The sequence below is a fragment of the Aspergillus aculeatinus genome, assembly GCF_003184765.1.
Source record: "Aspergillus aculeatinus CBS 121060 unplaced genomic scaffold BO66scaffold_44, whole genome shotgun sequence".
In the NCBI taxonomy this organism is placed as follows: domain Eukaryota; kingdom Fungi; phylum Ascomycota; class Eurotiomycetes; order Eurotiales; family Aspergillaceae; genus Aspergillus; species Aspergillus aculeatinus.
The window spans coordinates 216586-235038 of record NW_020291513.1 but is presented as its reverse complement, the minus strand read 5'-3'; the positions used below and the strand labels follow the sequence as shown (position 1 = coordinate 235038).

At 53.3% G+C, this 18453-nt stretch overlaps 6 protein-coding genes across 6 annotated transcripts; 3 read left to right on the top strand and 3 right to left on the bottom strand.

Annotated features, from left to right (window-relative positions):
* Positions 1–175: 175 nt before the first annotated feature.
* Positions 176–5457, top strand: BO66DRAFT_394002 (uncharacterized protein). The gene is made up of 5 exons (XM_025647885.1): positions 176–651; positions 704–992; positions 1061–3895; positions 3945–4598; positions 4649–5457. The coding sequence occupies exons 1-5, from the start codon at positions 610–612 to the stop codon at positions 5278–5280; spliced, it is 4452 nt and encodes a 1483-aa protein (XP_025501024.1). The 5' UTR covers positions 176–609; the 3' UTR covers positions 5281–5457.
* Positions 5458–7762: 2305 nt separating this feature from the next.
* Positions 7763–9092, bottom strand: BO66DRAFT_394000 (uncharacterized protein). The gene is made up of 2 exons (XM_025647884.1): positions 7985–9092; positions 7763–7912 (listed from the first exon to the last, which is right to left on the bottom strand). Exon 1 carries the CDS (start codon positions 8593–8595, stop codon positions 8263–8265), a length of 333 nt encoding a protein of 110 aa, XP_025501023.1. The 5' UTR covers positions 8596–9092; the 3' UTR covers positions 7763–7912; positions 7985–8262.
* Positions 9093–9564: 472 nt separating this feature from the next.
* On the top strand, positions 9565–10744 carry BO66DRAFT_393999 (uncharacterized protein). The gene has a single exon (XM_025647883.1). The coding sequence runs from the start codon at positions 9900–9902 to the stop codon at positions 10503–10505; it is 606 nt and encodes a 201-aa protein (XP_025501022.1). The 5' UTR covers positions 9565–9899; the 3' UTR covers positions 10506–10744.
* BO66DRAFT_393998 (translation termination factor GTPase eRF3) lies at positions 10585–13480 on the bottom strand. Its single transcript, XM_025647882.1, has 6 exons — positions 12002–13480; positions 11889–11941; positions 11674–11835; positions 11298–11621; positions 11080–11241; positions 10585–11019 (listed from the first exon to the last, which is right to left on the bottom strand). The coding sequence occupies exons 1-6, from the start codon at positions 13383–13385 to the stop codon at positions 10954–10956; spliced, it is 2151 nt and encodes a 716-aa protein (XP_025501021.1). The 5' UTR covers positions 13386–13480; the 3' UTR covers positions 10585–10953.
* Positions 13481–13872: 392 nt separating this feature from the next.
* BO66DRAFT_473635 (RanGTP-binding protein) lies at positions 13873–16229 on the top strand (the record flags this gene model as incomplete). The annotated part of the gene is made up of 6 exons (XM_025653069.1): positions 13873–13893; positions 13946–13977; positions 14041–14098; positions 14169–14237; positions 14305–14339; positions 14390–16229. The coding sequence occupies 6 exons, from the start codon at positions 13873–13875 to the stop codon at positions 16227–16229; spliced, it is 2055 nt and encodes a 684-aa protein (XP_025501020.1).
* A 246-nt stretch (positions 16230–16475) lies between these two features.
* Positions 16476–18363, bottom strand: BO66DRAFT_430768 (BSD domain-containing protein). The gene is made up of 2 exons (XM_025650544.1): positions 17334–18363; positions 16476–17247 (listed from the first exon to the last, which is right to left on the bottom strand). The coding sequence occupies exons 1-2, from the start codon at positions 18331–18333 to the stop codon at positions 16886–16888; spliced, it is 1362 nt and encodes a 453-aa protein (XP_025501019.1). The 5' UTR covers positions 18334–18363; the 3' UTR covers positions 16476–16885.
* Between the last annotated feature and the right edge of the window lie 90 nt (positions 18364–18453).

Sequence of the window (18453 nt, the reverse complement as noted above, 5' to 3'; positions counted from 1 at the left end):
ATCCAGAATATTACGGTATCGATAGCTGATGGAGGTGAGCACGTGATGCCGCGGAAAGCCGTTCTATCTGATTGGCTGGGGCGGGCCGAACCAAGCTCCGTTGCTGAGTGGAAACTGGAACTGAATTGGTGAAAGACTGAATGGCGGCTGCGAAATCGAAGGGCCCCATCGGAACATCTGGGGGAAATCAGCGGCCATTTCGCCTCTTCGGGAATGCTGATATCGTACCTAATCCAATCCATCCATCCATCCCTCCATCCATTTATCCATCCCCCTCTCTCAGGGCTTAGCTCTTGTATCTCTTCTTACTGCTTCATGGCGCGTGGTATTCTTTGACAAAATACATCAGTATCCTATATATACATACGCCCTTACCCCCCTTACTCCGGTACTACCTCGATCGCGAACCCTTAAACTTCCAAAGAGCGATGGCTTTAGGAAGCTGATCTGTTTACTGACTGCTAAAAGGGTTCCATGTTATCGCACTGAGATATGACCATTTGGGAATGCGCTCCTGGAGATGAATTCTATTTCGCCAGTGGAAGCGTTCCTGGCTAGCTAAAAAAAAAAACATTCGCCAGTATTTCCAAAGGGGCTTTTAATATAACCATGGACTTTCCAGGCGGGTCCGTCACCAACATACGCGTCATTGTAAGTCAGTTGCCCGCAAGCACCTTTAGCATCCATTTAACCTGATCTCCAGGATGGATTCTCGCAAATCTATTGGAGAATTTATACCGAGGAGCCTGGTATAACCAACATACCAGGCGAATCTCCTGCAAATGGCTATACCATTTTGAAACATCTCAGCCGCCTCAAAGATCTCGAGCTCAGGCTGAGGAATCTAGATTGCTTGGTTTCAAGCTATCCTCGAAGACTCTGTCTCTGGACGTTCTCCTCTACTCCTGGCTTCGAGGCCCTGGCCTCTGTGGCAGCAAGTCGGGGTAAAGATGACACGGGCAGGCTTCTCGTCGGCTCTACTACGTTGAAAGGTACGTGATCTCTTGGAGCGCAAAGCTAGTCTTTTCGCTGCAGTGAGTGCTGACCCATAGCCTCACAGTGTCTTCTTCTGGCAGTGTTTCCTCGTCAGATTTGGTCAAGAATCTGTCAGCGGAGCCTCAACTTGCGACAGGCGCAGCCGGGCCGCAACGACCCAGTGCGCCTACACCGTTCGTCACGATCTACGCTTCTTTCATTTCAGCTCTGATGGGAACGTTAAGTCTTCAATTGATACAGCAAATCGGTGCAGTTCCGCTGGGGTCACGGACCCTGCTCACGTTAGACGAACGAGGTCTCCACGAGACCGTCGGCTACAGTGCTGAGAGCTTCGCTTTCGCTCCAGCGCTGACTACGCTTCAAGTTCAACTGATATCTGCTGGGAAGCTAACTGTGGCTTTGCAAACCGTACCACAACCTGGTCTGCTGAGATTGTGCAGCCCTGAAGATTCTCCAGAAAGCCATGACATTCCTCCTGGCACAGATCTCTGGCTTTCTCCAAGCGGATCGATTGCCAGACTAGTGACGAAAAAACCAGCTCAGAGGGTGGGTTCTTCTCCGTACCCTTACAGCGCCGGGGGCGTGGGGTCTGATAAGTCGGACCCGGTGAATCGCAAACAGTGGATGGCCAATGTGCTGGGCTGGCTTGCCAATTTTGGTCTTCCAGTGAATGGCATCGGTGAAGATTCATGGGTGGAGGTTGAAGTCTGGGAACCATTCTACTCTAGGCTGGCTGGGGAGACATGGCGGCCAAACGATGGGGGCTTATCAACACTTCCTCTCAAGCGAATTCTTTGGCCGGCTATATACTGCTTCAGAAGGACAAAATCAGCATCTTCAGACTCCTATGGTGAAATGGAAAGCGTCTGTGCTGTCATTGATAACCCTCTAGAATTTGCAGAAAAGTGGCACGTATTAGAGAAGCCCAACCTTAACGAAACGAGCCCTAAGCCTCTATCTGTCGTCCAGGAAACAGAGACCAAGGACCAAGATGCACCCACTCCCGATACGGTTGGCTTACCTGAAGGACTGGAAAGCCTTTCTCGGGCTTCACAGTACCCAGACCTACAGACTGCAGGCCTTGTATATCCCACGCCACCAGACGGGGCCACGACAGCAGGGCTCAATCCTACCACAGTCTCCTCGGATGCTTTTTCTGAAGACTTATACAACGGTTCAGCCTTTCCTCAGCAGACCAGGCAAATTTCTTTCGGCCAGCCACACAGCAAGGATCGCTCTGCAATGGATGTGACAATGGGTTTCGGTCCTTCGGCAGGTCTTGCTGTTGGATCCGGACTGTACGATACCAACGATGATGATGATCTGTTTGGTGATATGAACGAGAGAGATTTTGGAGCTAAGGGGATCACGGATGCAGATTTCAGCTTCTTCGATGAGCCGGGGTTTGACCGTATGGACGAAGGAGATCACGCAGATCCCATGCATGAAATGCCGGATTTTGCTGTAACAGAGCAACTTGAAGCACAACCTACGCCGGCTGAGCACACCTTTCCCGGCTTTGTGCAAGAAGCTGTCAAAGATCAGAGGTTTGAGCCCGAAGCTGACAAAATGGATGTTGCTACGGAAGCTCAGAGCGAACAACCTCTGCATGAAAAGGATGTCCCTCTGCCATCGCCCCAAGAAGACAATGTCGGCACTATAAGCCCTCCACTGAGTCCGGTTGAGGTTAAGAAATTTCTTTTCCCTGAGCCACAAGCCGAGAGTAATCCATCACCACAGCAAGGGCAGATGCCGGGGTATTATAAACCCATTCATTTCAAGCAGGGGATTTCCAGCTGGGATCAAAAATACAGTACCGAAGGAAAGTTCTGGTTCCAAATGCGTGGGAAAGACCCTATTGAGAACACCAACACCACGAGCAGTGATATCCCAACCATCGGCCTTCCTCGCCACACTACAACATCGAAAAGAAGCGCGGGTGTAAACCCATTCGATGAGCATGGCAGTCCGCTGGACGACATATTTCAGGAAGCAACATCAGACTCCGAGTTAAGCGACGCTGCGAGCATTGACGACGTTGAGAGTGAAGCTGAGAGCGATCTTTCACCGGCTACATACCCCACTCGCAAAAGAAAACGCAGTCTTTCAAAATCCGGTACCTCATTGGCTTTGTCCCCAGAAAAGACTTCGATGAACGCGGAGCAAGACGCAGCAACTCAGCGTCCCGAGGATTCCGTCTTTTTGGGAAACTTCCTATCAACCTTTTCCGACTGGTCCTTGACCGGTTACTTCTCACTCTCTCAAAACCGGACATTCCCTGCCCTTCTTCAAAAAGAATTGCAAGTCCAGATTGCCCAAATCCTGGTCGATCAAATCACACAATCTTCTCTCGACCACAAGTATGATGGGACTGTTGGTCTCCCAGGCTGTGGCAATGAGGCGCATTCCCCGCAAAGCGTTGATGACGAATCATTCATGGGCGGGCTAGAAAGGCTCGATTTGAATAGCTTCGTCTCTCTGCAGGATCCTGTAGCACTTTCGCCTACCACTCAGGCCCGACAATCTTCGCAGCGGAGAGACACAAGCAAGGGCACCATTTCTCGCCTCGGCCCACCACATCTACGCGTCTGCCGCGGCAAAGACTTTCTGGAAACACTACCACCAGCAATCCCATTCTGGGAAACATTTGGGTTAGGGCCGGCCCATGGCCAGAAGGATATACTAGCTTATTGTATCCATCCCCATACCGCCACAGAAGCTGCGGATACCTTTTTAGACCGTCTGGGCTTGGTATATTCTGGCTGCAATCTTGGTAATCATGATCGGGGGAATGGCTCAAACCTGTTCAGTCGTGGTATGGGCTCATGGGACATCGATTTGTCACACACGCGCTATTCATCTATCATGCAATCCTTGAAGACGATCTGTGAGGACTTAGGTATGTCAGCTCTTTTTTACTTTGAGGCCCAGCGCTAACCCGGCTGTAGGGACGGCTTTGCAACAGAGTCCGCCCGGCAAGGATAACAATCTGGTCATCTATATCGTCAATCCCTTTGCTCACGCTGCGGCCTTGGTCGATATCTGTTCGGCCTTCTGGAGTCTGTTTCAAAGATATGTGGCCGATGCTGACAGGCAGCAGGCCCGCCAACTCAATGAGCTTGTGTTGCAGATAATTCCCTTCGACTTTCTCATGTCAAATGAATCTTTAGTCGTGCCTCCTCAAGCAGAGTACTTGAACTTAGCCCTCGAGGTCTATAGCCGGTGCCCACCAAAATCGCCGCATTCTAGCTTGGTCAATGGTGCCCCTCCAATGCTTCTTGCAGAACCTCTTCCCAAGGCCATCAACTTCAAACTCTCATCTGAGAAGACCTCTCCACTGCAAGAAGGCAGGTGTCTCCACATCGCGTGCTCCAGAAGTCAAGATCAAAGGTGGATGAGCGTGGCCTGGTCAGATAACACCGGCGCTCTGCAGCGAACCATGTCCTATTGTCTCCGCTTTCGCAACTCGTCCGCGGTGAGGAGCATCGCGGAAGTTCGCGGTGAAATCTGGGGAGCAACGAAGGACATAATGGACAGGACCCAGGCGCGCTGGCGGGTTATTGTCGCCAACACAGATCCTGTGGATCAGGAAGAGGTTGACAGTAAGTGTGTCACTGCGAAGAGTTTTTTTTATGGTTACTGACAACTTCAGCCTGGACAAGCCTCACAGAACAGTACAACAAGTCTAGATCAGCAAATCTAGAATTAACGATCTTGAGTGTCGGTACCACGCCCGATCTTACACTTGAGCCACCGTTCTTGCCCCTACCCATGAGCGCAGTCAATCCTCTTGCTTCAACCACCCCCATTGCTACGCCGAATCCCAGCATTTCCTCACCCGACCAAATCAGCACTGCGCCCACTCCTCCAAGCGCAGCGAATGTACCTTTGAACGCCCCCACTCCCACAGATACCAATCCTGAGATAGAGTCTGAATCCCTCCTCATGGACATATGCGATGAGACGTGGGGCGTTGTTTTGTCCCATCGTCTTAACAGCTCTATGCATCAAACCGAGTATCGACCCGCGCTGGCCAGCGGATACCTACTTCGCAGGAGAGGCTCTACCGACGGGGACGGGGTGTATACCATGGGGGCTAACATCATTTACACAAGGCGTTCCTCAGCTTCGTATGACGCCGTTCTTCGAGAGATCCTGAGCATGTACCGTGATCTTGCGACTCTAGCTCGGGCCCGGGGCACTCGGGCCGTGCAACAGGGTACACTGCCCTGGCACATTGCTACTGTGGTCAAGGCTCAGGCGCTTCTGAGCTATGTTCTCTGATTGTTCTTTATGTGTTATATTAGTTCATTATACCATGTCGCGGCTGGTGTGAAGATACGGCGTATGGTGTTTTATCTACCTTATTAGAATATGATCCCCAGGCGAGCTGTATATAACTATGGTGCCTTGCTTCGTTCATCAAGCAATACGTGGGAACGGTACATCGTACGTAAGCGGGTTGGATCTGCGTTCAAATGACTTTGACTGTTGTTGACCGATTGTTGAGAATATCATTCCATACCTTGGCTAACGAGTTCAGGTAGCTCTTAATCACGCATGCGCTGTTCAACAATCGAAGCTCTCTGCACAGAGACTATGCATGTAAGTCATGTTCGGCACTCGGAATCTGATCCTAGCCCCTAAGTTGCGAACGCGAATGATGGTTTGTGAAGAGCTCCGGCTACAAGCCTGTCCACAAAGCACAACAACCGATGTGGGTAATCTCCATCTATCCAGCTTTGAAGCCAGCTCGCAACCACCGGACTGCCCCCTACTCGAAATCGAGGATAACATATCTTTCAAAGCCAGTCATAGAAATCTCCTTCTAAGCCAAACCGAGATCTCCTTTCATCCCAAGCACCGGGGATATCTCTTTTCTTTGTGGTTTGAGAAAGCCCATGGAGACTGTCTACCAGATACGGAAGATGCTGGAGCTCTTCAACAAATTCTTTGACAAGAAAACGAGATGCACCTGTTAGCAGCAGGGTCCGCAGTCCCAGAATAATGCTTTGCGTTCATTATAAAAAGCGATCATTTCTTCTAATCATTCAGCTCTTCCTCCCCTCACAACTTTCACCTTATTCACGCAAAAAAACGCAAAAGCACAAGTCAAAACAACACAACACAGCCATCATGCCTACTAACAGACAGCGCGTCCAGCCCAAGTCTCGGCGGTGGGCAAAGAGACAGCGGCAGGCTCACTCGACCAGTGCTGTGCAGAACGCCAGTCCGACCATGTGGCACGATTACTACAATGTCACCACCCACGGTGAAGCGACCCAGGACGGAGCCCACCACGTCTCATGCAAAGCACAATGCCGCTACTGCTGGATGTTCTGGACCAGCCGCACCTCTTCCCCGTCCGCCATTAGTCTGCAGCTCCATCTGCACTTCTGCCCGGGTCGCAGAAAGCGTGCCGCCGACCAGAAGAAGAAGTGGAAGTTGGGTAAGTGCCCCCCCTCCTGCGATTTCGCCGCCGAAGATGAGACGTCGACCAAGCGGGCTGGAGAATGGCATTACGATGGAGAACAGTGCCAACCACCCGAGTTTAGCAAGCTAACAACGGACCAGATGCGCGAGCGGTTCGTGATCGGCACTAAGGGCTTCCGGTTGAAGGCGCAGTGCCGCGGCTGCGACCGGGAGGTCTGCAACAAGCGGTATACGCTCTGCAGCCATCTGGCTGGTTGCGCGATGCGCCGCAAGTTCTTGCTCTTCCGGGGTGAGAAGGCGGGTCGGTGGGCGAAGTGCCGCGATTGCGGTGAGGTTATGAAGGCCGATCGGGGGGTGAAGATGGTGCATCTGGTCAAGAAGTGTCCTGCTAGGAGCTCTGAGTGAACTGGAGGCTGTTTTCAATTTCCTGATTGCGCTTTTGAAGTAGGTGTCAGACGTTTTGGACTGAGTATTTGTTTTGGTTCACCTTAGCATAGGCGGGATAGCCGCATTCGAATGCTAGTTTATCCGTATTTTGATAATCCGAGTTTATTGACCATTACACTAGAGCTATGAAGTAACTTATAATATCTTATGTAAATCTGTTAGAAGATCGATGGAACAGACTGGCGTCCTCCATCATAAACAATCTTGAATATGGATGACCGTGTCACCGTCCGCAGATTGCGGAGGTGCGGTTAATCCTATTATCAACGGCCGTATGGCCCATACCAGCTGGATGGCCTACCAGTCGTATGTGTTCGCTTGTTCAAAACACCATGACAAATGATATATTGCCTAATGGGGGAAGGACAAGGGCGTGCCAGTGTGTAGCGCCTGAGGGCATCGAGGTCATGTGACGTGCAAACGAAACTGCGAGTATATAACCACGGCGAATTCTTGTAGATTTCTTCCTTCCTCACCAGTTCCATGAATCTTGAAAGGCATCAGACTTTCCTTTATGGGCCAGTAAAGTCATCAGAATTCCAACCGTATCTCTACCTTCAAGGCGTCGCCATGAGTTCTCTTTGCTTGATCAACTCCTTCACACGATCTTTCCTACATGACATTTCCCCGGCACAATGTGTAGATGAGTATCTCATCTAAACTGTATCCACTGCACGACACATCAAGTTTCAAAGTCGCCGCTTGCATTATCCACATACAAGAAAAGGACCATACCAGACATACAATGAACATTCCGGCCTTATGGTAGCCATACCGAGTCTCCCTGTTTGCAAACACCTCAAGAGAACTCCTTGTCCTGTAAGTATGTCTTTGAGACGCGTTACTAAAGAGCTAGGCTCCCAATGTCTTGCTCTTTGAGCGCATACATCTTTCTCTGGAAACCTATTCTACATTGGACATTCACTGGCAATATCCGCAAACTCTTTGATGGCAGATCCTGACCTTGATGAATGAAAATCTGGGGTATCCCTTCTGAGAAGATCGGATTGAATGTTGGATTCTTGCTTGGGAAATTGTATAAATTCCCGTCCAAGACTCCTCTTCTCGTCACATTCGTGTTCTTCACTGACCGGAATCGCCTGAACAGCAACCTCAACTGACGCCTCTTCAACTCTCAACCATACATCAAACTCAGTCTTCCCGGGTAAGAACAAAACCATGTCTGTGCCGGAGTGCCCGAAGCTCATTAACCCAGCAGAAGCGGACGAGGACCTTCTGCAGCACTTCGACGTCAAGGTCGGCAAAGATGGGACCAAACTCCTCCAGTGTCACCTTTGCAAGCGCCTCATGCGCAATGTCACCTTCACGCTGAAATGGCATCTCCAACACGTGTGCGAGAGAATAAGAGAGAAAGACAAAAACAGATCAATGCGCTCCGCCGCGAGGATCACGCCCCGCTCCCACTACGACGACGAAGGTCTGGTTACTCATATCAAACACAGCCGAATCGTATGCCGCCACTGCCACGAAGCTGTGACCGACCGTGCGCAAGCAATGAGGGCCCATGTGCTGACCTGTCTTCAGGGCAGGACTCAACCGGTAGAAGAAAACGCGTTCGCCGCCGATGTGCGACGAGACTATTTCGAAATCTCCCCCGGGGAGGGCGGCGGCGGCGAAGGACGGCCCGTCTATCGGAAAGCGACTTGTCGCCACTGCCAGGCTGTCATGCAGGACCGCCAGCAAACGATGGTCAGGCATCTGGTCGGTTCTTGTCGTGCAACAGGTGCATACGGGCGGGTAGAGGGTAAACCTGATACTTCGGCGGGGAGTGACGCCACGTGAAAATCGGCTCTACTGCCCCTGGAAGATGGGAGGATTATAAGATCTCTGGGTCTTCCAATATCTAGTACGTCTGGTTGTTCTCTAAATGCCCGGACATATCCACCATAGCGGTAATTGATCAACATAAACTCTGTGGATCTTGTCTTATCTACTTGCAGCCTGAATATATAATGTTTACTACTATACCAGGATCTATTCTATCTATGCCCTACGATGTAAAATACCAACCAAGCTTTTCAACTGTATAACTTGAAGTCATGGTTCTTCGACTTGAGAAAGCCCCTTTTCTGTGAAATCATGTGGGCTTCATTCTTCAGAATGTGAGCCCATACCCTTGTGCACTCGAGCTTCTTGCATGTTGATTACAAATCGGAGACTATGACCTCTCCTAAGCACGGACTCTTTGTGGCAAGACTGGGAGATTCAAAAATACTTTGGCGCTCTCATCTCCAATGGGAAGCACCTTATATCGATAGTAAAAGTATTGGATGATTTTTCCCAACGAAAGAAAAGCATCAATAGTGTACGGTTCTGGGGTTGGTTGCTTGCATTTACAACTTAGTATCCAATTTGTCACTATGAGTTTTTTTAACACAGAAGTATATATTCAGAGATTGAATGGCCGTACAGCTGCTGGCCCTCAATCTAAACTCCTCTATAACTCTCACCATCTCTACTTTCAATCTTACCCTTGAAGCAGCAGCTACTTATATCAAAGCTATCTCTACTCAGCGACCATGAATCAAGAGAGCACGAGACTCCTCACCAGCCACAGTATATAGTAGTAAGATGGAAGAAGTCACATGACCGCTTATCTATCTAATCAGCCGCGCGATAACTAGCCCATCCATATCGGCCCCCCCCCCCCCCCCCAAAAAAAAAAAAATTTGGAAAGAGTCCAACAAGACTAGCGCCAGCGCTGTTCCTTACTATATTCGCATTACATTCTTCTTATTTACATCAATTAGACCTCCACATCACTAGTAGTCTCTTTCGAGCCTCAAAAAATCCTCACCTACGCCACCCCTTCCCTCACGGTACTCAATCACCTCCCGGGAAACCGAGTCCAGTGCCCCGCCATACCATACCGCCGCCCGCAGCACAAACACAACACAACAACAATCCTCAACCCGGGCCACTGCAGTCCCTCGAACCTCCTCATTTCGCGCAAACCCCCAACCCACCAATCTCAAACCTACTCCAAACACACCCCCCCAAAAATGTCCACCCACCCCGAAGAACCCACCGCCACGCCCCCGGCCGGAACCAACTACCTCGACCTGGGGATCACGCTCGCGCTCCACAACTGGCCGGCGCTGACGCTGGCGGTGCAATCCCTCTGGGGCGGGCCGACCTCGGCCGACAAGCGGGACTGGCTGTGCGGCGCGATCTCGGAGATGCTGGCGACGCGGCCGGAGACGGACTCGTACGACCTGGAGGACGTGCTGGTGCAGGTGATGACGGACGAGTTCGACGTGGACGTGGACGACGAGAGCGCCGCCGCCGTCGCGGACCAGATCATGGAGATGAAGGCGCAGACGGAGCGCGGGGAGTACGCCGCTATCCAGCACATGTGGGAGGTGTATCAGCGGAAGGGGGGCCAGAATCAGGCTGCTGCCGGGATTCAGAGGGCGGCGGCGGGGGCAGATGGGGAGGAGGATAGTGATGAGGATGAGGATGAGGATGATGAGGACGAGGACGAGGCGATGGATGTGGATATGGATGATGCGGCGGCGCCGGCGTTGGTGCGCGCGCCCAGGGAGAAGGTCGAGCCCGAGGTCGATGATGATGGGTTTACGACGGTCGTGTCGAAGAAGCGCCGGTGATCTTAACCCCCCTTTATTTCTGGTGCTTGTTTACACTTGAATTTACTCCGAGTTGTATGTATTTCGATTCCCCTTTCTTTTTTTTCTTTCTTGACATAGATAAATACACTGCCATGGTTACTGGACTAGACTGTACTAGAAGACTTCTTTGGTCTTGGTGTTGTGTATCTGAGGCAAATGCTGGGTGGGCATGGCGAGTTTTATGGCGCGATTTTCTAGTCGCTTTCTATCGACTCAGCAGGAGCAAAAATGGAATCAAAATTCTCACAAAGAAAAAGAAATAAGATTCATCATCATCAACCAACGTTAAGCTTGTCATTGTGTCGAGCCCGTGGTCCCGCCCATGCCACCTTAGATCTGTCGAGCTCGACAAACTCTTGTCCTGTTGGCCGCGGTAAGAGAGATTGGGGGCTTATGCAATGGATGCCAATAACCAATGTTCACGCATTTACTCGGCAACAACTTCCTCGTTCTCGATAAGCTTGGTGATCATACCAATGGCAACGGTTTGTCCCTAGCAGTCCTGTTAGCGGCGCGCTTGATTTCAGCATGTCTGGGAAGATCGACTACTTACCTGGTCACGCAGGGTGAATCTTCCCATCTGCTCCGAGTAGGAGAAAGGTTCACAGCAAACCTGTCCAGCCGTCGAGGTGACCTCTACTCTAGCGATAACAGTCATGCCCTTGCTGGCGAAGGCGGGCGCCTTCTTGCTGCGACGACCGGTGCCGGGTTCGAGCTACGAAGATAAGCGTTAGCGGAGGAGCGGGCATTTCGACGAGAAAGCGAGCATACCTTGTGCAGAAGAGCGGCGATAGTCACTTCTTCAACAGCCGAGTGCACGTGCATAACGCAGTTGAAACCGGCAGAAAGAATGCCCTTGATCTCGAGCAGCTTGATCTTGGCCTCGAAAGAGTGGACAGAGTGAACCAGACGTCTGGGAGAGCACAGGACGAATCCGGGAAGAAGGTCTTCTTCTTCAACACCACGAAGACGCATGCGGACTTGGTCACCGCAACTGCCAGTGGCGATTTCGTCTTCGGTTTCACCATACAAAGCAGCAACTTCACACTTGGCAAGGCCGGGCACCACCACCATGGAGGAACCCTTCTTGACGATCTGTAGCATTGTTAGGAAATAGACACGAATAGCAATGGTGGGAGATGCATACACCACTGTCGATCTTGCCTTCAACCATAGTTCCCATATCTCTGTACTTGGCGCTGATAGCCATGGCAAAAGGAGCATTCAGCTTTCTAGGAGGGAGCTCCATGTCGCCGAGGTACTCCAGCAACGAAGGTCCATCATACCAAGGGCACACGTCCTTCGTGACCTATATTAACCAGTCAGCATATAGATTTCGTGATATGGCAGACTTTCACTTACCCGGTCCTTGATGTTGACCATGGTCTGTGCACTGATGGGCATGAAGGTCAAATCTGCATTCAATTGTCAGTATGTCTGGCACCTCCAACGATAATGATGAATTGTATACTCACCGGCCTTTGCGTAACCCAATGCCTCCAAGAACTTGGCCACCTTTGTGGTGCAAACCTTGAAACGCTCCTCGCTCCACTCGACAGTAGGGTCGTCCATCTTGTTGACGGCAATGACCAGCTTGCGCACACCGGTGTTTCTAGCAAGCAAAGCGTGCTCGCGGGTTTGACCGCCCTTCTCGAAACCGGTCTCGTACTCACCCTTACGAGCTGAAATGACAAGGACACCGACATCGGCCTGGGAAGCACCACCAATCATGTGGTGGACGTAGGCCTTGTGACCAGGAGCGTCCAGAATACTGCAGCTTCTGGTGACACCGTTCTTCAGCTGGAGATCGAAATGGGCGCGGCCAACTTCCACGGTCTTGCCCTTGGCGCGCTCCTCGGGGTTGAGATCCAAAGCCCAGGAAAGATACCAGGTCTCACGACCCATTTCCTTGGCGTCTCTCTTGTACTTGTCCAAAGTACGCTCATCGACCATACCAGTGGCGACGAGAATGCAGCCTCCCAAGGTGGATTTGCCGGCATCGACGTGTCCGATGAAAACCACGTTAACGTGCTCCTTCTTCTCAAGCTCGCCGTACAGTTCGTTCAGGGTGGCCTCGTCGACGTCGGCCTTCTGCTCCTGGGCGACAGCATCGGCATGGCGAGCAGCCTTCACCACCTCGGCTCTGGAAGGGCTGGAGCGGCCAGGGGATGACCGGCCGGAGGCGGGAGCAGGAGAGGACTTGCCACTAGCAGCAGCCTTGGCCTCCGCCTTCTTCTCGGTCTTCTCGATGGCCTTGGAAGCCGTCACCTTAGCGGCGGCGTCGGCGGCAGCAGCACCCTTAGTGTCACCGGGGGTGGCCGTACCCGAAGTCGCGGGGCTGGGAGAAGCGGAAGTGCCGCCAATGGAGAGGACCTTCGTCTTCGGAGCATTGGGGGAGTCGCTGGCGCCGCTGACGCTGAGAACCTTAGCCTTGGGCTCGGCGCCAATGCTCAGGACTTTAGCGGCGGGCTTGGGCTCCGCAGCGGGCTTGGGTTGTTGCTGAGGCTGCTGAGGCTGTTGAGGTTGCTGCTGGTAGCCACCGTATTGTTGCTGGTTGTAGTATTGGTTGTAACCGGGCTGCTGAGCATAGGCTCCGTATTGTTGGCCGTACTGACCGTAAGGCTGCTGTTGCTGCTGCTGGTATCCGTATTGTTGGCCATATTGGGGGTATCCGCCGTACGACTGCTGACCAGGAACGAATGATGCGGCGCCGGGGGTGAAGGAAGCAGCGCCAGGAGTGAAGGTCGAGCCTTGGTAGCTGAACTGCTGTTGCGGGCGACGGCCGTTATTGTTCAGGTTCACACCTTCGGTCTGTCTGGAGAGCTCATCCTCCCAGGATTCGGGGGTTTGGTTGGCCATGGTGTAGAACGCTGGAAAACCGCAAAGAGAGCAAACAACTCAAGCAAGGTCCCAGAGATATCCCAGAGATATCAGAAAGCAGGCCTGGAAGACGGGGAAGAGGGGTGAAAGACAAGGCAAAAGGCCAAATGAGGGGCGTTTTTTCTCCGGAGCCCGATTGATTTTGCTGCTGGCTGACTCAGCTGCGTCTCTTCCCCGCCTCCGCGTGTGTTGCGTTTGCCGCGTTTGTTGCTGGTTGCGCCGACTTCACGCCGAATAATCAAACTGCAAGCTCTAGACTAGGCAGGTGACAAAGAGGAGAAAAGAAAAACGACTGCAAAAGTTCATGGATGGTGTCCTCAACTGCCAGACCAAACAACAGACAACGTGGGTGGCTTATCGCCGATTAACACCTCAGAACAACCCAAGGCCGCTACGGGCCAGTTGCATACAGCAGCTATCGCCGATCTACATCACTCTGCAGCTGCTACTATAGATCTGAGGCAAAATGGATGTCTTTTTGGCCAGAGTAAGCCCTTATGTCACTTGTCACGCTATATGCAAACTAATTTCTATCTCAGCTTACCCAGCAGGCAATGAACTATGCCATTCGGTATGACTCGGCGATTCTTGGCCTGATCTTGTTGGGCAGCTAGCTCACTGAGTGGACATGTAGCTCGGGAATAGCCATAACAGCCAAATATGCCATCCGTCAGTCATCACGGCTGCTCAAAGTTAGTTCAGAACCTCCCGAGTCGTCACTTGCCAGAAATCTCTGGGAGCTTCGTTACTGACGCAGTTCAGAATGTCGATAATTGCGAGGAAAGAGACGAATTGCTCTCTCTGCAGCACCGCTTGGAGAGCAAGATCCAGGTAGGCTTCGCTCTCTCCAAAACTTCTACACGCGAGTATAGAACCGTGTGCTGAAGACAGACGACAGGTCATCTCTCCTGCTATCGACATGATTGAGCTTATGTGAGTCCCATATCCAACAGCGTAGTGAGACACGTTCTAATTCCCCGCAGCGCTGCAAGAGGAAACACATCGCTAGAGTCAGCAGTGTTCCTCACCAAATCTCTACGATGGGACATACAGGCTCTGGGCCAGCGCTTAGCAAAGGCTGCAACATCTGAAGAGCTCTACGCCCGAGGAGCCAACCCCAACCGCGATCGCTCGCAGCAGCAGAAAGAAATCCAGCATATCATTCGAGACATCAAGAAACTGCTTGTGCGCATCGAAGATGCAGTGCCCTTGATGAACCTGGCTATTACGACATCTGGCGCTAAGCTTTCAGTCAACCTACCATCGACCGTGTCCCCCTCGCGGCTGCTGCAGGCGAGCACGTTCTTGACCGCAGGCGATACCCAGTACTCCATGTCTCCGTCCCACGCCGTGCAGATTGGTCCAACATTTACGCTATCCATGTACATGCTCTTCGCAAGTCATCTCCGCCCACATGACGAGGACGGCATACGCGAGGCGACCTGGAAAGAGGTCATGCACAAAGCTCGCCTGAAACTCCGTCGAGTGCCCATGGACCTGGCGACACATCCGCAGCAGCGGCGAACGCGGCACATAGGCCTCCCCGGTGACGCACGAGTGGATGAGTTCGCCTACCAAGTTCTCATAGTCGAGGACCTCGACGACGGGCGAGTGCACACATTCGACGAAGGCGAAGCGCAGCCCGAGCACTTCGAAGGAGTCAACACCGCTGGGCTGCGCGAGATCCTGCCCATTCACCAAATCTCCAAGATCTTCTACGCCGATACCGGCAAGATCTTGAACATCAGCACCGAGGGAGAAACGAACAACCCCGTCCTCCTCCTCAAACGCGACATCAACGCCATTCCGCCGCGACGCATGCTGGAACGCGACGAATCAGAGCTAGGCCACGTCTCCGACAGCCAGGACGACGAGGACGAAGACGAGCCCGACGAGCTCCAAGCCCAACTCGACGCCCAGCTCAACAACAACAATAACCACGACGACGACCACCACCCCAACTTCCACGAAGACTCGATCCCTTCGCAATGGCGCCTCCCCAAAGACCTGGACCCGGAATGGATCGCCTTCGAAGTCTACACCGAAGAAGAGTCCTCCGACTCGGACACCTCCGACGCAGAAGACGACCCCGCCTCCGAAGCAATGGCCAAGCTCTCCCTCAACCCGACGCACAACTCCCCCGTCCCGACCCCAGCCTCCACCACATCCACCTCCACCAAACGCTCCCCACGTTCCAACCCCCCGCAGACCACGACCGTCTCCAACCCGCACTTCAACAACATCCGCACCTCGCTCTCCCTCCTCGAGACCCTCCTCCGCCTCACTTCCCTCCAGCAATTCCAGCAACAATCCCACCTGTCCATCAGCGACGAGCTCCTGAACTTCTTCCTCGAGGAGTCCTCCACCACCGGCGCCGGCGGCGACGAACAGCACCGCCAGCGGCTCCGCACTGACGCTCGCCGCCGCGTCGGCTGGGATCCTTACGACGAAAGCCCCGTCAAGCGCCGCGGCGAGGACTACCAGTACGCCTACGATGCCCATGACCATGACCCCCGGGGCACCACCCCGCTCCGCTACGGCCGCGACGACGAGAGCGAGTACCCTTTCTCCCCCAGCGACCGCGTCCGCGGCTTTCACCTTCGTTCTCGGGAGGCCACACCCGAAACGCCCTTGTCCTCTGTTGCGACTGGTGGTGGTGGTGGCGGTGGCGGGCGGGCGGAGAGGCATCGTCATCACAGTAAGCTGCGGATGGCGAGTGGCTCGTCGTCGTCGTTGCACGCGGAAGACAGAACATCACGAAGAGGGTCTCCGCTATCGAGACGGTCTACCCCCGTGCCCAGTGTTGAGGGGTCGGATCATTAGAGCCCACGCACGCCCTTTGACCTGGGGTGATAGAATGGAACCCCCCCCCCCCCAACGAATCTATGTATTTATCGATTGTTAAAGAAGGCCGTACATTGCCACATACATAGTTCTAAATAACGCAAGGTAATGATCTGATCTACGAGATTGTGACGAAAGATTGTGTGCTCTGCGAAACTATGTTTTGAATACTTCTAGAGTTTGTGTAGATTTGGTATCTGTAAGGATGATGGTAATTGGGAATGGATGGATTACTACTCATCTGCGCCACTGTGCTACTGCATGGCAAACCAAGTTCCCTCCTCGACCATGACTAAAATACCACTGATGGAGGAACCGGGAACCGGAGGGGGCAGCAGATAAACACTGAGCTAGTTGGATACGCACGGGTTGCTGGCGGGTGGAAGGCCGGGGCAGAGGTGATAAATACGTGATCAGAATTTGGGGGAAATGAGATATGATATCAGAACGGGGATTCTTAACGCCATCACAATCAAAGAGGTTGGAATTTAGAACAGGCAGCCATAACTCCTTGCAAAAAAGGACTAGGTAATAGTAGGAGGAAGGGGATTTCGAATCCTTCAGACCAGCCAGCGGTCAGGTGTGTGCGGTTGAGGTAGGGAGGATGCTACTGGGTGGATTTACACAAGAGACAATTACTCCCAGTCGTCGTCGCTGTCATCGTCCTTGGGCTTCTCCTTGGGGCTTGCGGGGGTGCGGCTGGTGGCTCCGCTGACGAGATCGTAGCTGGATTCGCTGTCGGGTTGGGATTGCTGGTCGTTGGAGCGACGGGGCTCGGTTGGGTTGGCGGTCTTCACGGTGGTGGTGGTGGTGGTGGTGGTGGTGGTGGCGGCGGGGGCGGTAACGGTGGTGGTGGCAGCAGGGACAGGGGTGGCGGTCTGCGTAGTGGTGGGGATGGTGGCAGTAGTGTTTGATTTGACTTGAGGGGTGGATGGGGAGTCGGTCTCCTCATCGGAGTCATCGTCCCACTTCACTTCCTCGTCATCGACGGTTGCACCTGTAGCTCATTGTCAGCAGGAGTAATACGAGAAAAAGCCGCAGCCGACATATTGTAACCATGGCAAGAAAAGGACATAGACATACCCTGCAGAAGTTCCTTGCGCTTCTGTTCCTCAGTCTCGATAACCAGACGAAGGAAGTAGTATCTGCACCAGAAGGTGGCGTATTCCACCTTCTCGGGAACCAACTTCTCCATCGCCGAGCGCAGCTCAGGGTACTTCTCGAGATCGGCCGCGATCGCCTCGGTCTTCTCCGCGATCATGAACTCCTGCTTGAACGCCGGCCAGAGCTCGCTGACCGGATCGTTGGTGAAGCTCTCCAGGGTCGAGTGGATGACGTGCAGCTGGGCCTCGAAGCGCGTGGCGTGAATGACCCGCTTGCCCTCCGCATCCTTGCTCTCGAACAGAAGCTTATCTCCGGAACCCTCACTGCTCGGAGGCACGATGCTGACCGCCTCGCGCAATTTCTGGCCGATGTTCATGCCAAATCGCAAGATCGCCTCATCGGCAGCCTCCTCCGCCTTCTCGATCTCCTTTAGTCGACGGGCCGCCTCGGCCTTGAAGCGGGAAAGGAACCCCTCACCCGGCTTGGAAGCCGAAGCTGAAGAAGCATCCGCAGCGCCGCCGGCATCGAGGCTTTTCTCCCCAACAGTCGACAATGCATCTGCCTCGACCTTGGAGGCGGTACCGGTCGGCGTAGACGTCTCGTCTTTGCTGGTGCTGCTGGCTCTTGCGCCGGTGGCCCCTGAGCTGAACGCCGTGCTCAGGGAGAGACCCCGCGTACGCCCGACGAGACTGCTCCTCAGGTCAGAAAGGCCCTTGGCGGCCTCCTCGCTGGCAGCAGCATACTCCTGGCGGGCCCCCTCATAATAGCTCTCGCCCTGCTTGCGGACGTTATCCCAGAGTCCACCGATGCGTGCACCCCAGGGGCTGGCGGAGAAGGCGCGGAATGTTTCTTGAAGCTCCGCGTTGAGATCGACGTTGGGGCGCTCCGTCTTGGCGGACTCGTTCTGGTCGGTTTCCTTTTTCGAGGCCTCGTTGGAGGAGAAGATCTCCTCCTGGATGTGGTCGTACGCTACATCCATCTCTGTCAGTTGGAGATAACGAGCGAGTTGGAGTTGGAGTTGGGAACTCAAATGACGGAGCGGCGGGTCAATGGGCGGGCGGGCGGTTTGGTTCCCGGGGTTACAACGGCCCGACCGCCC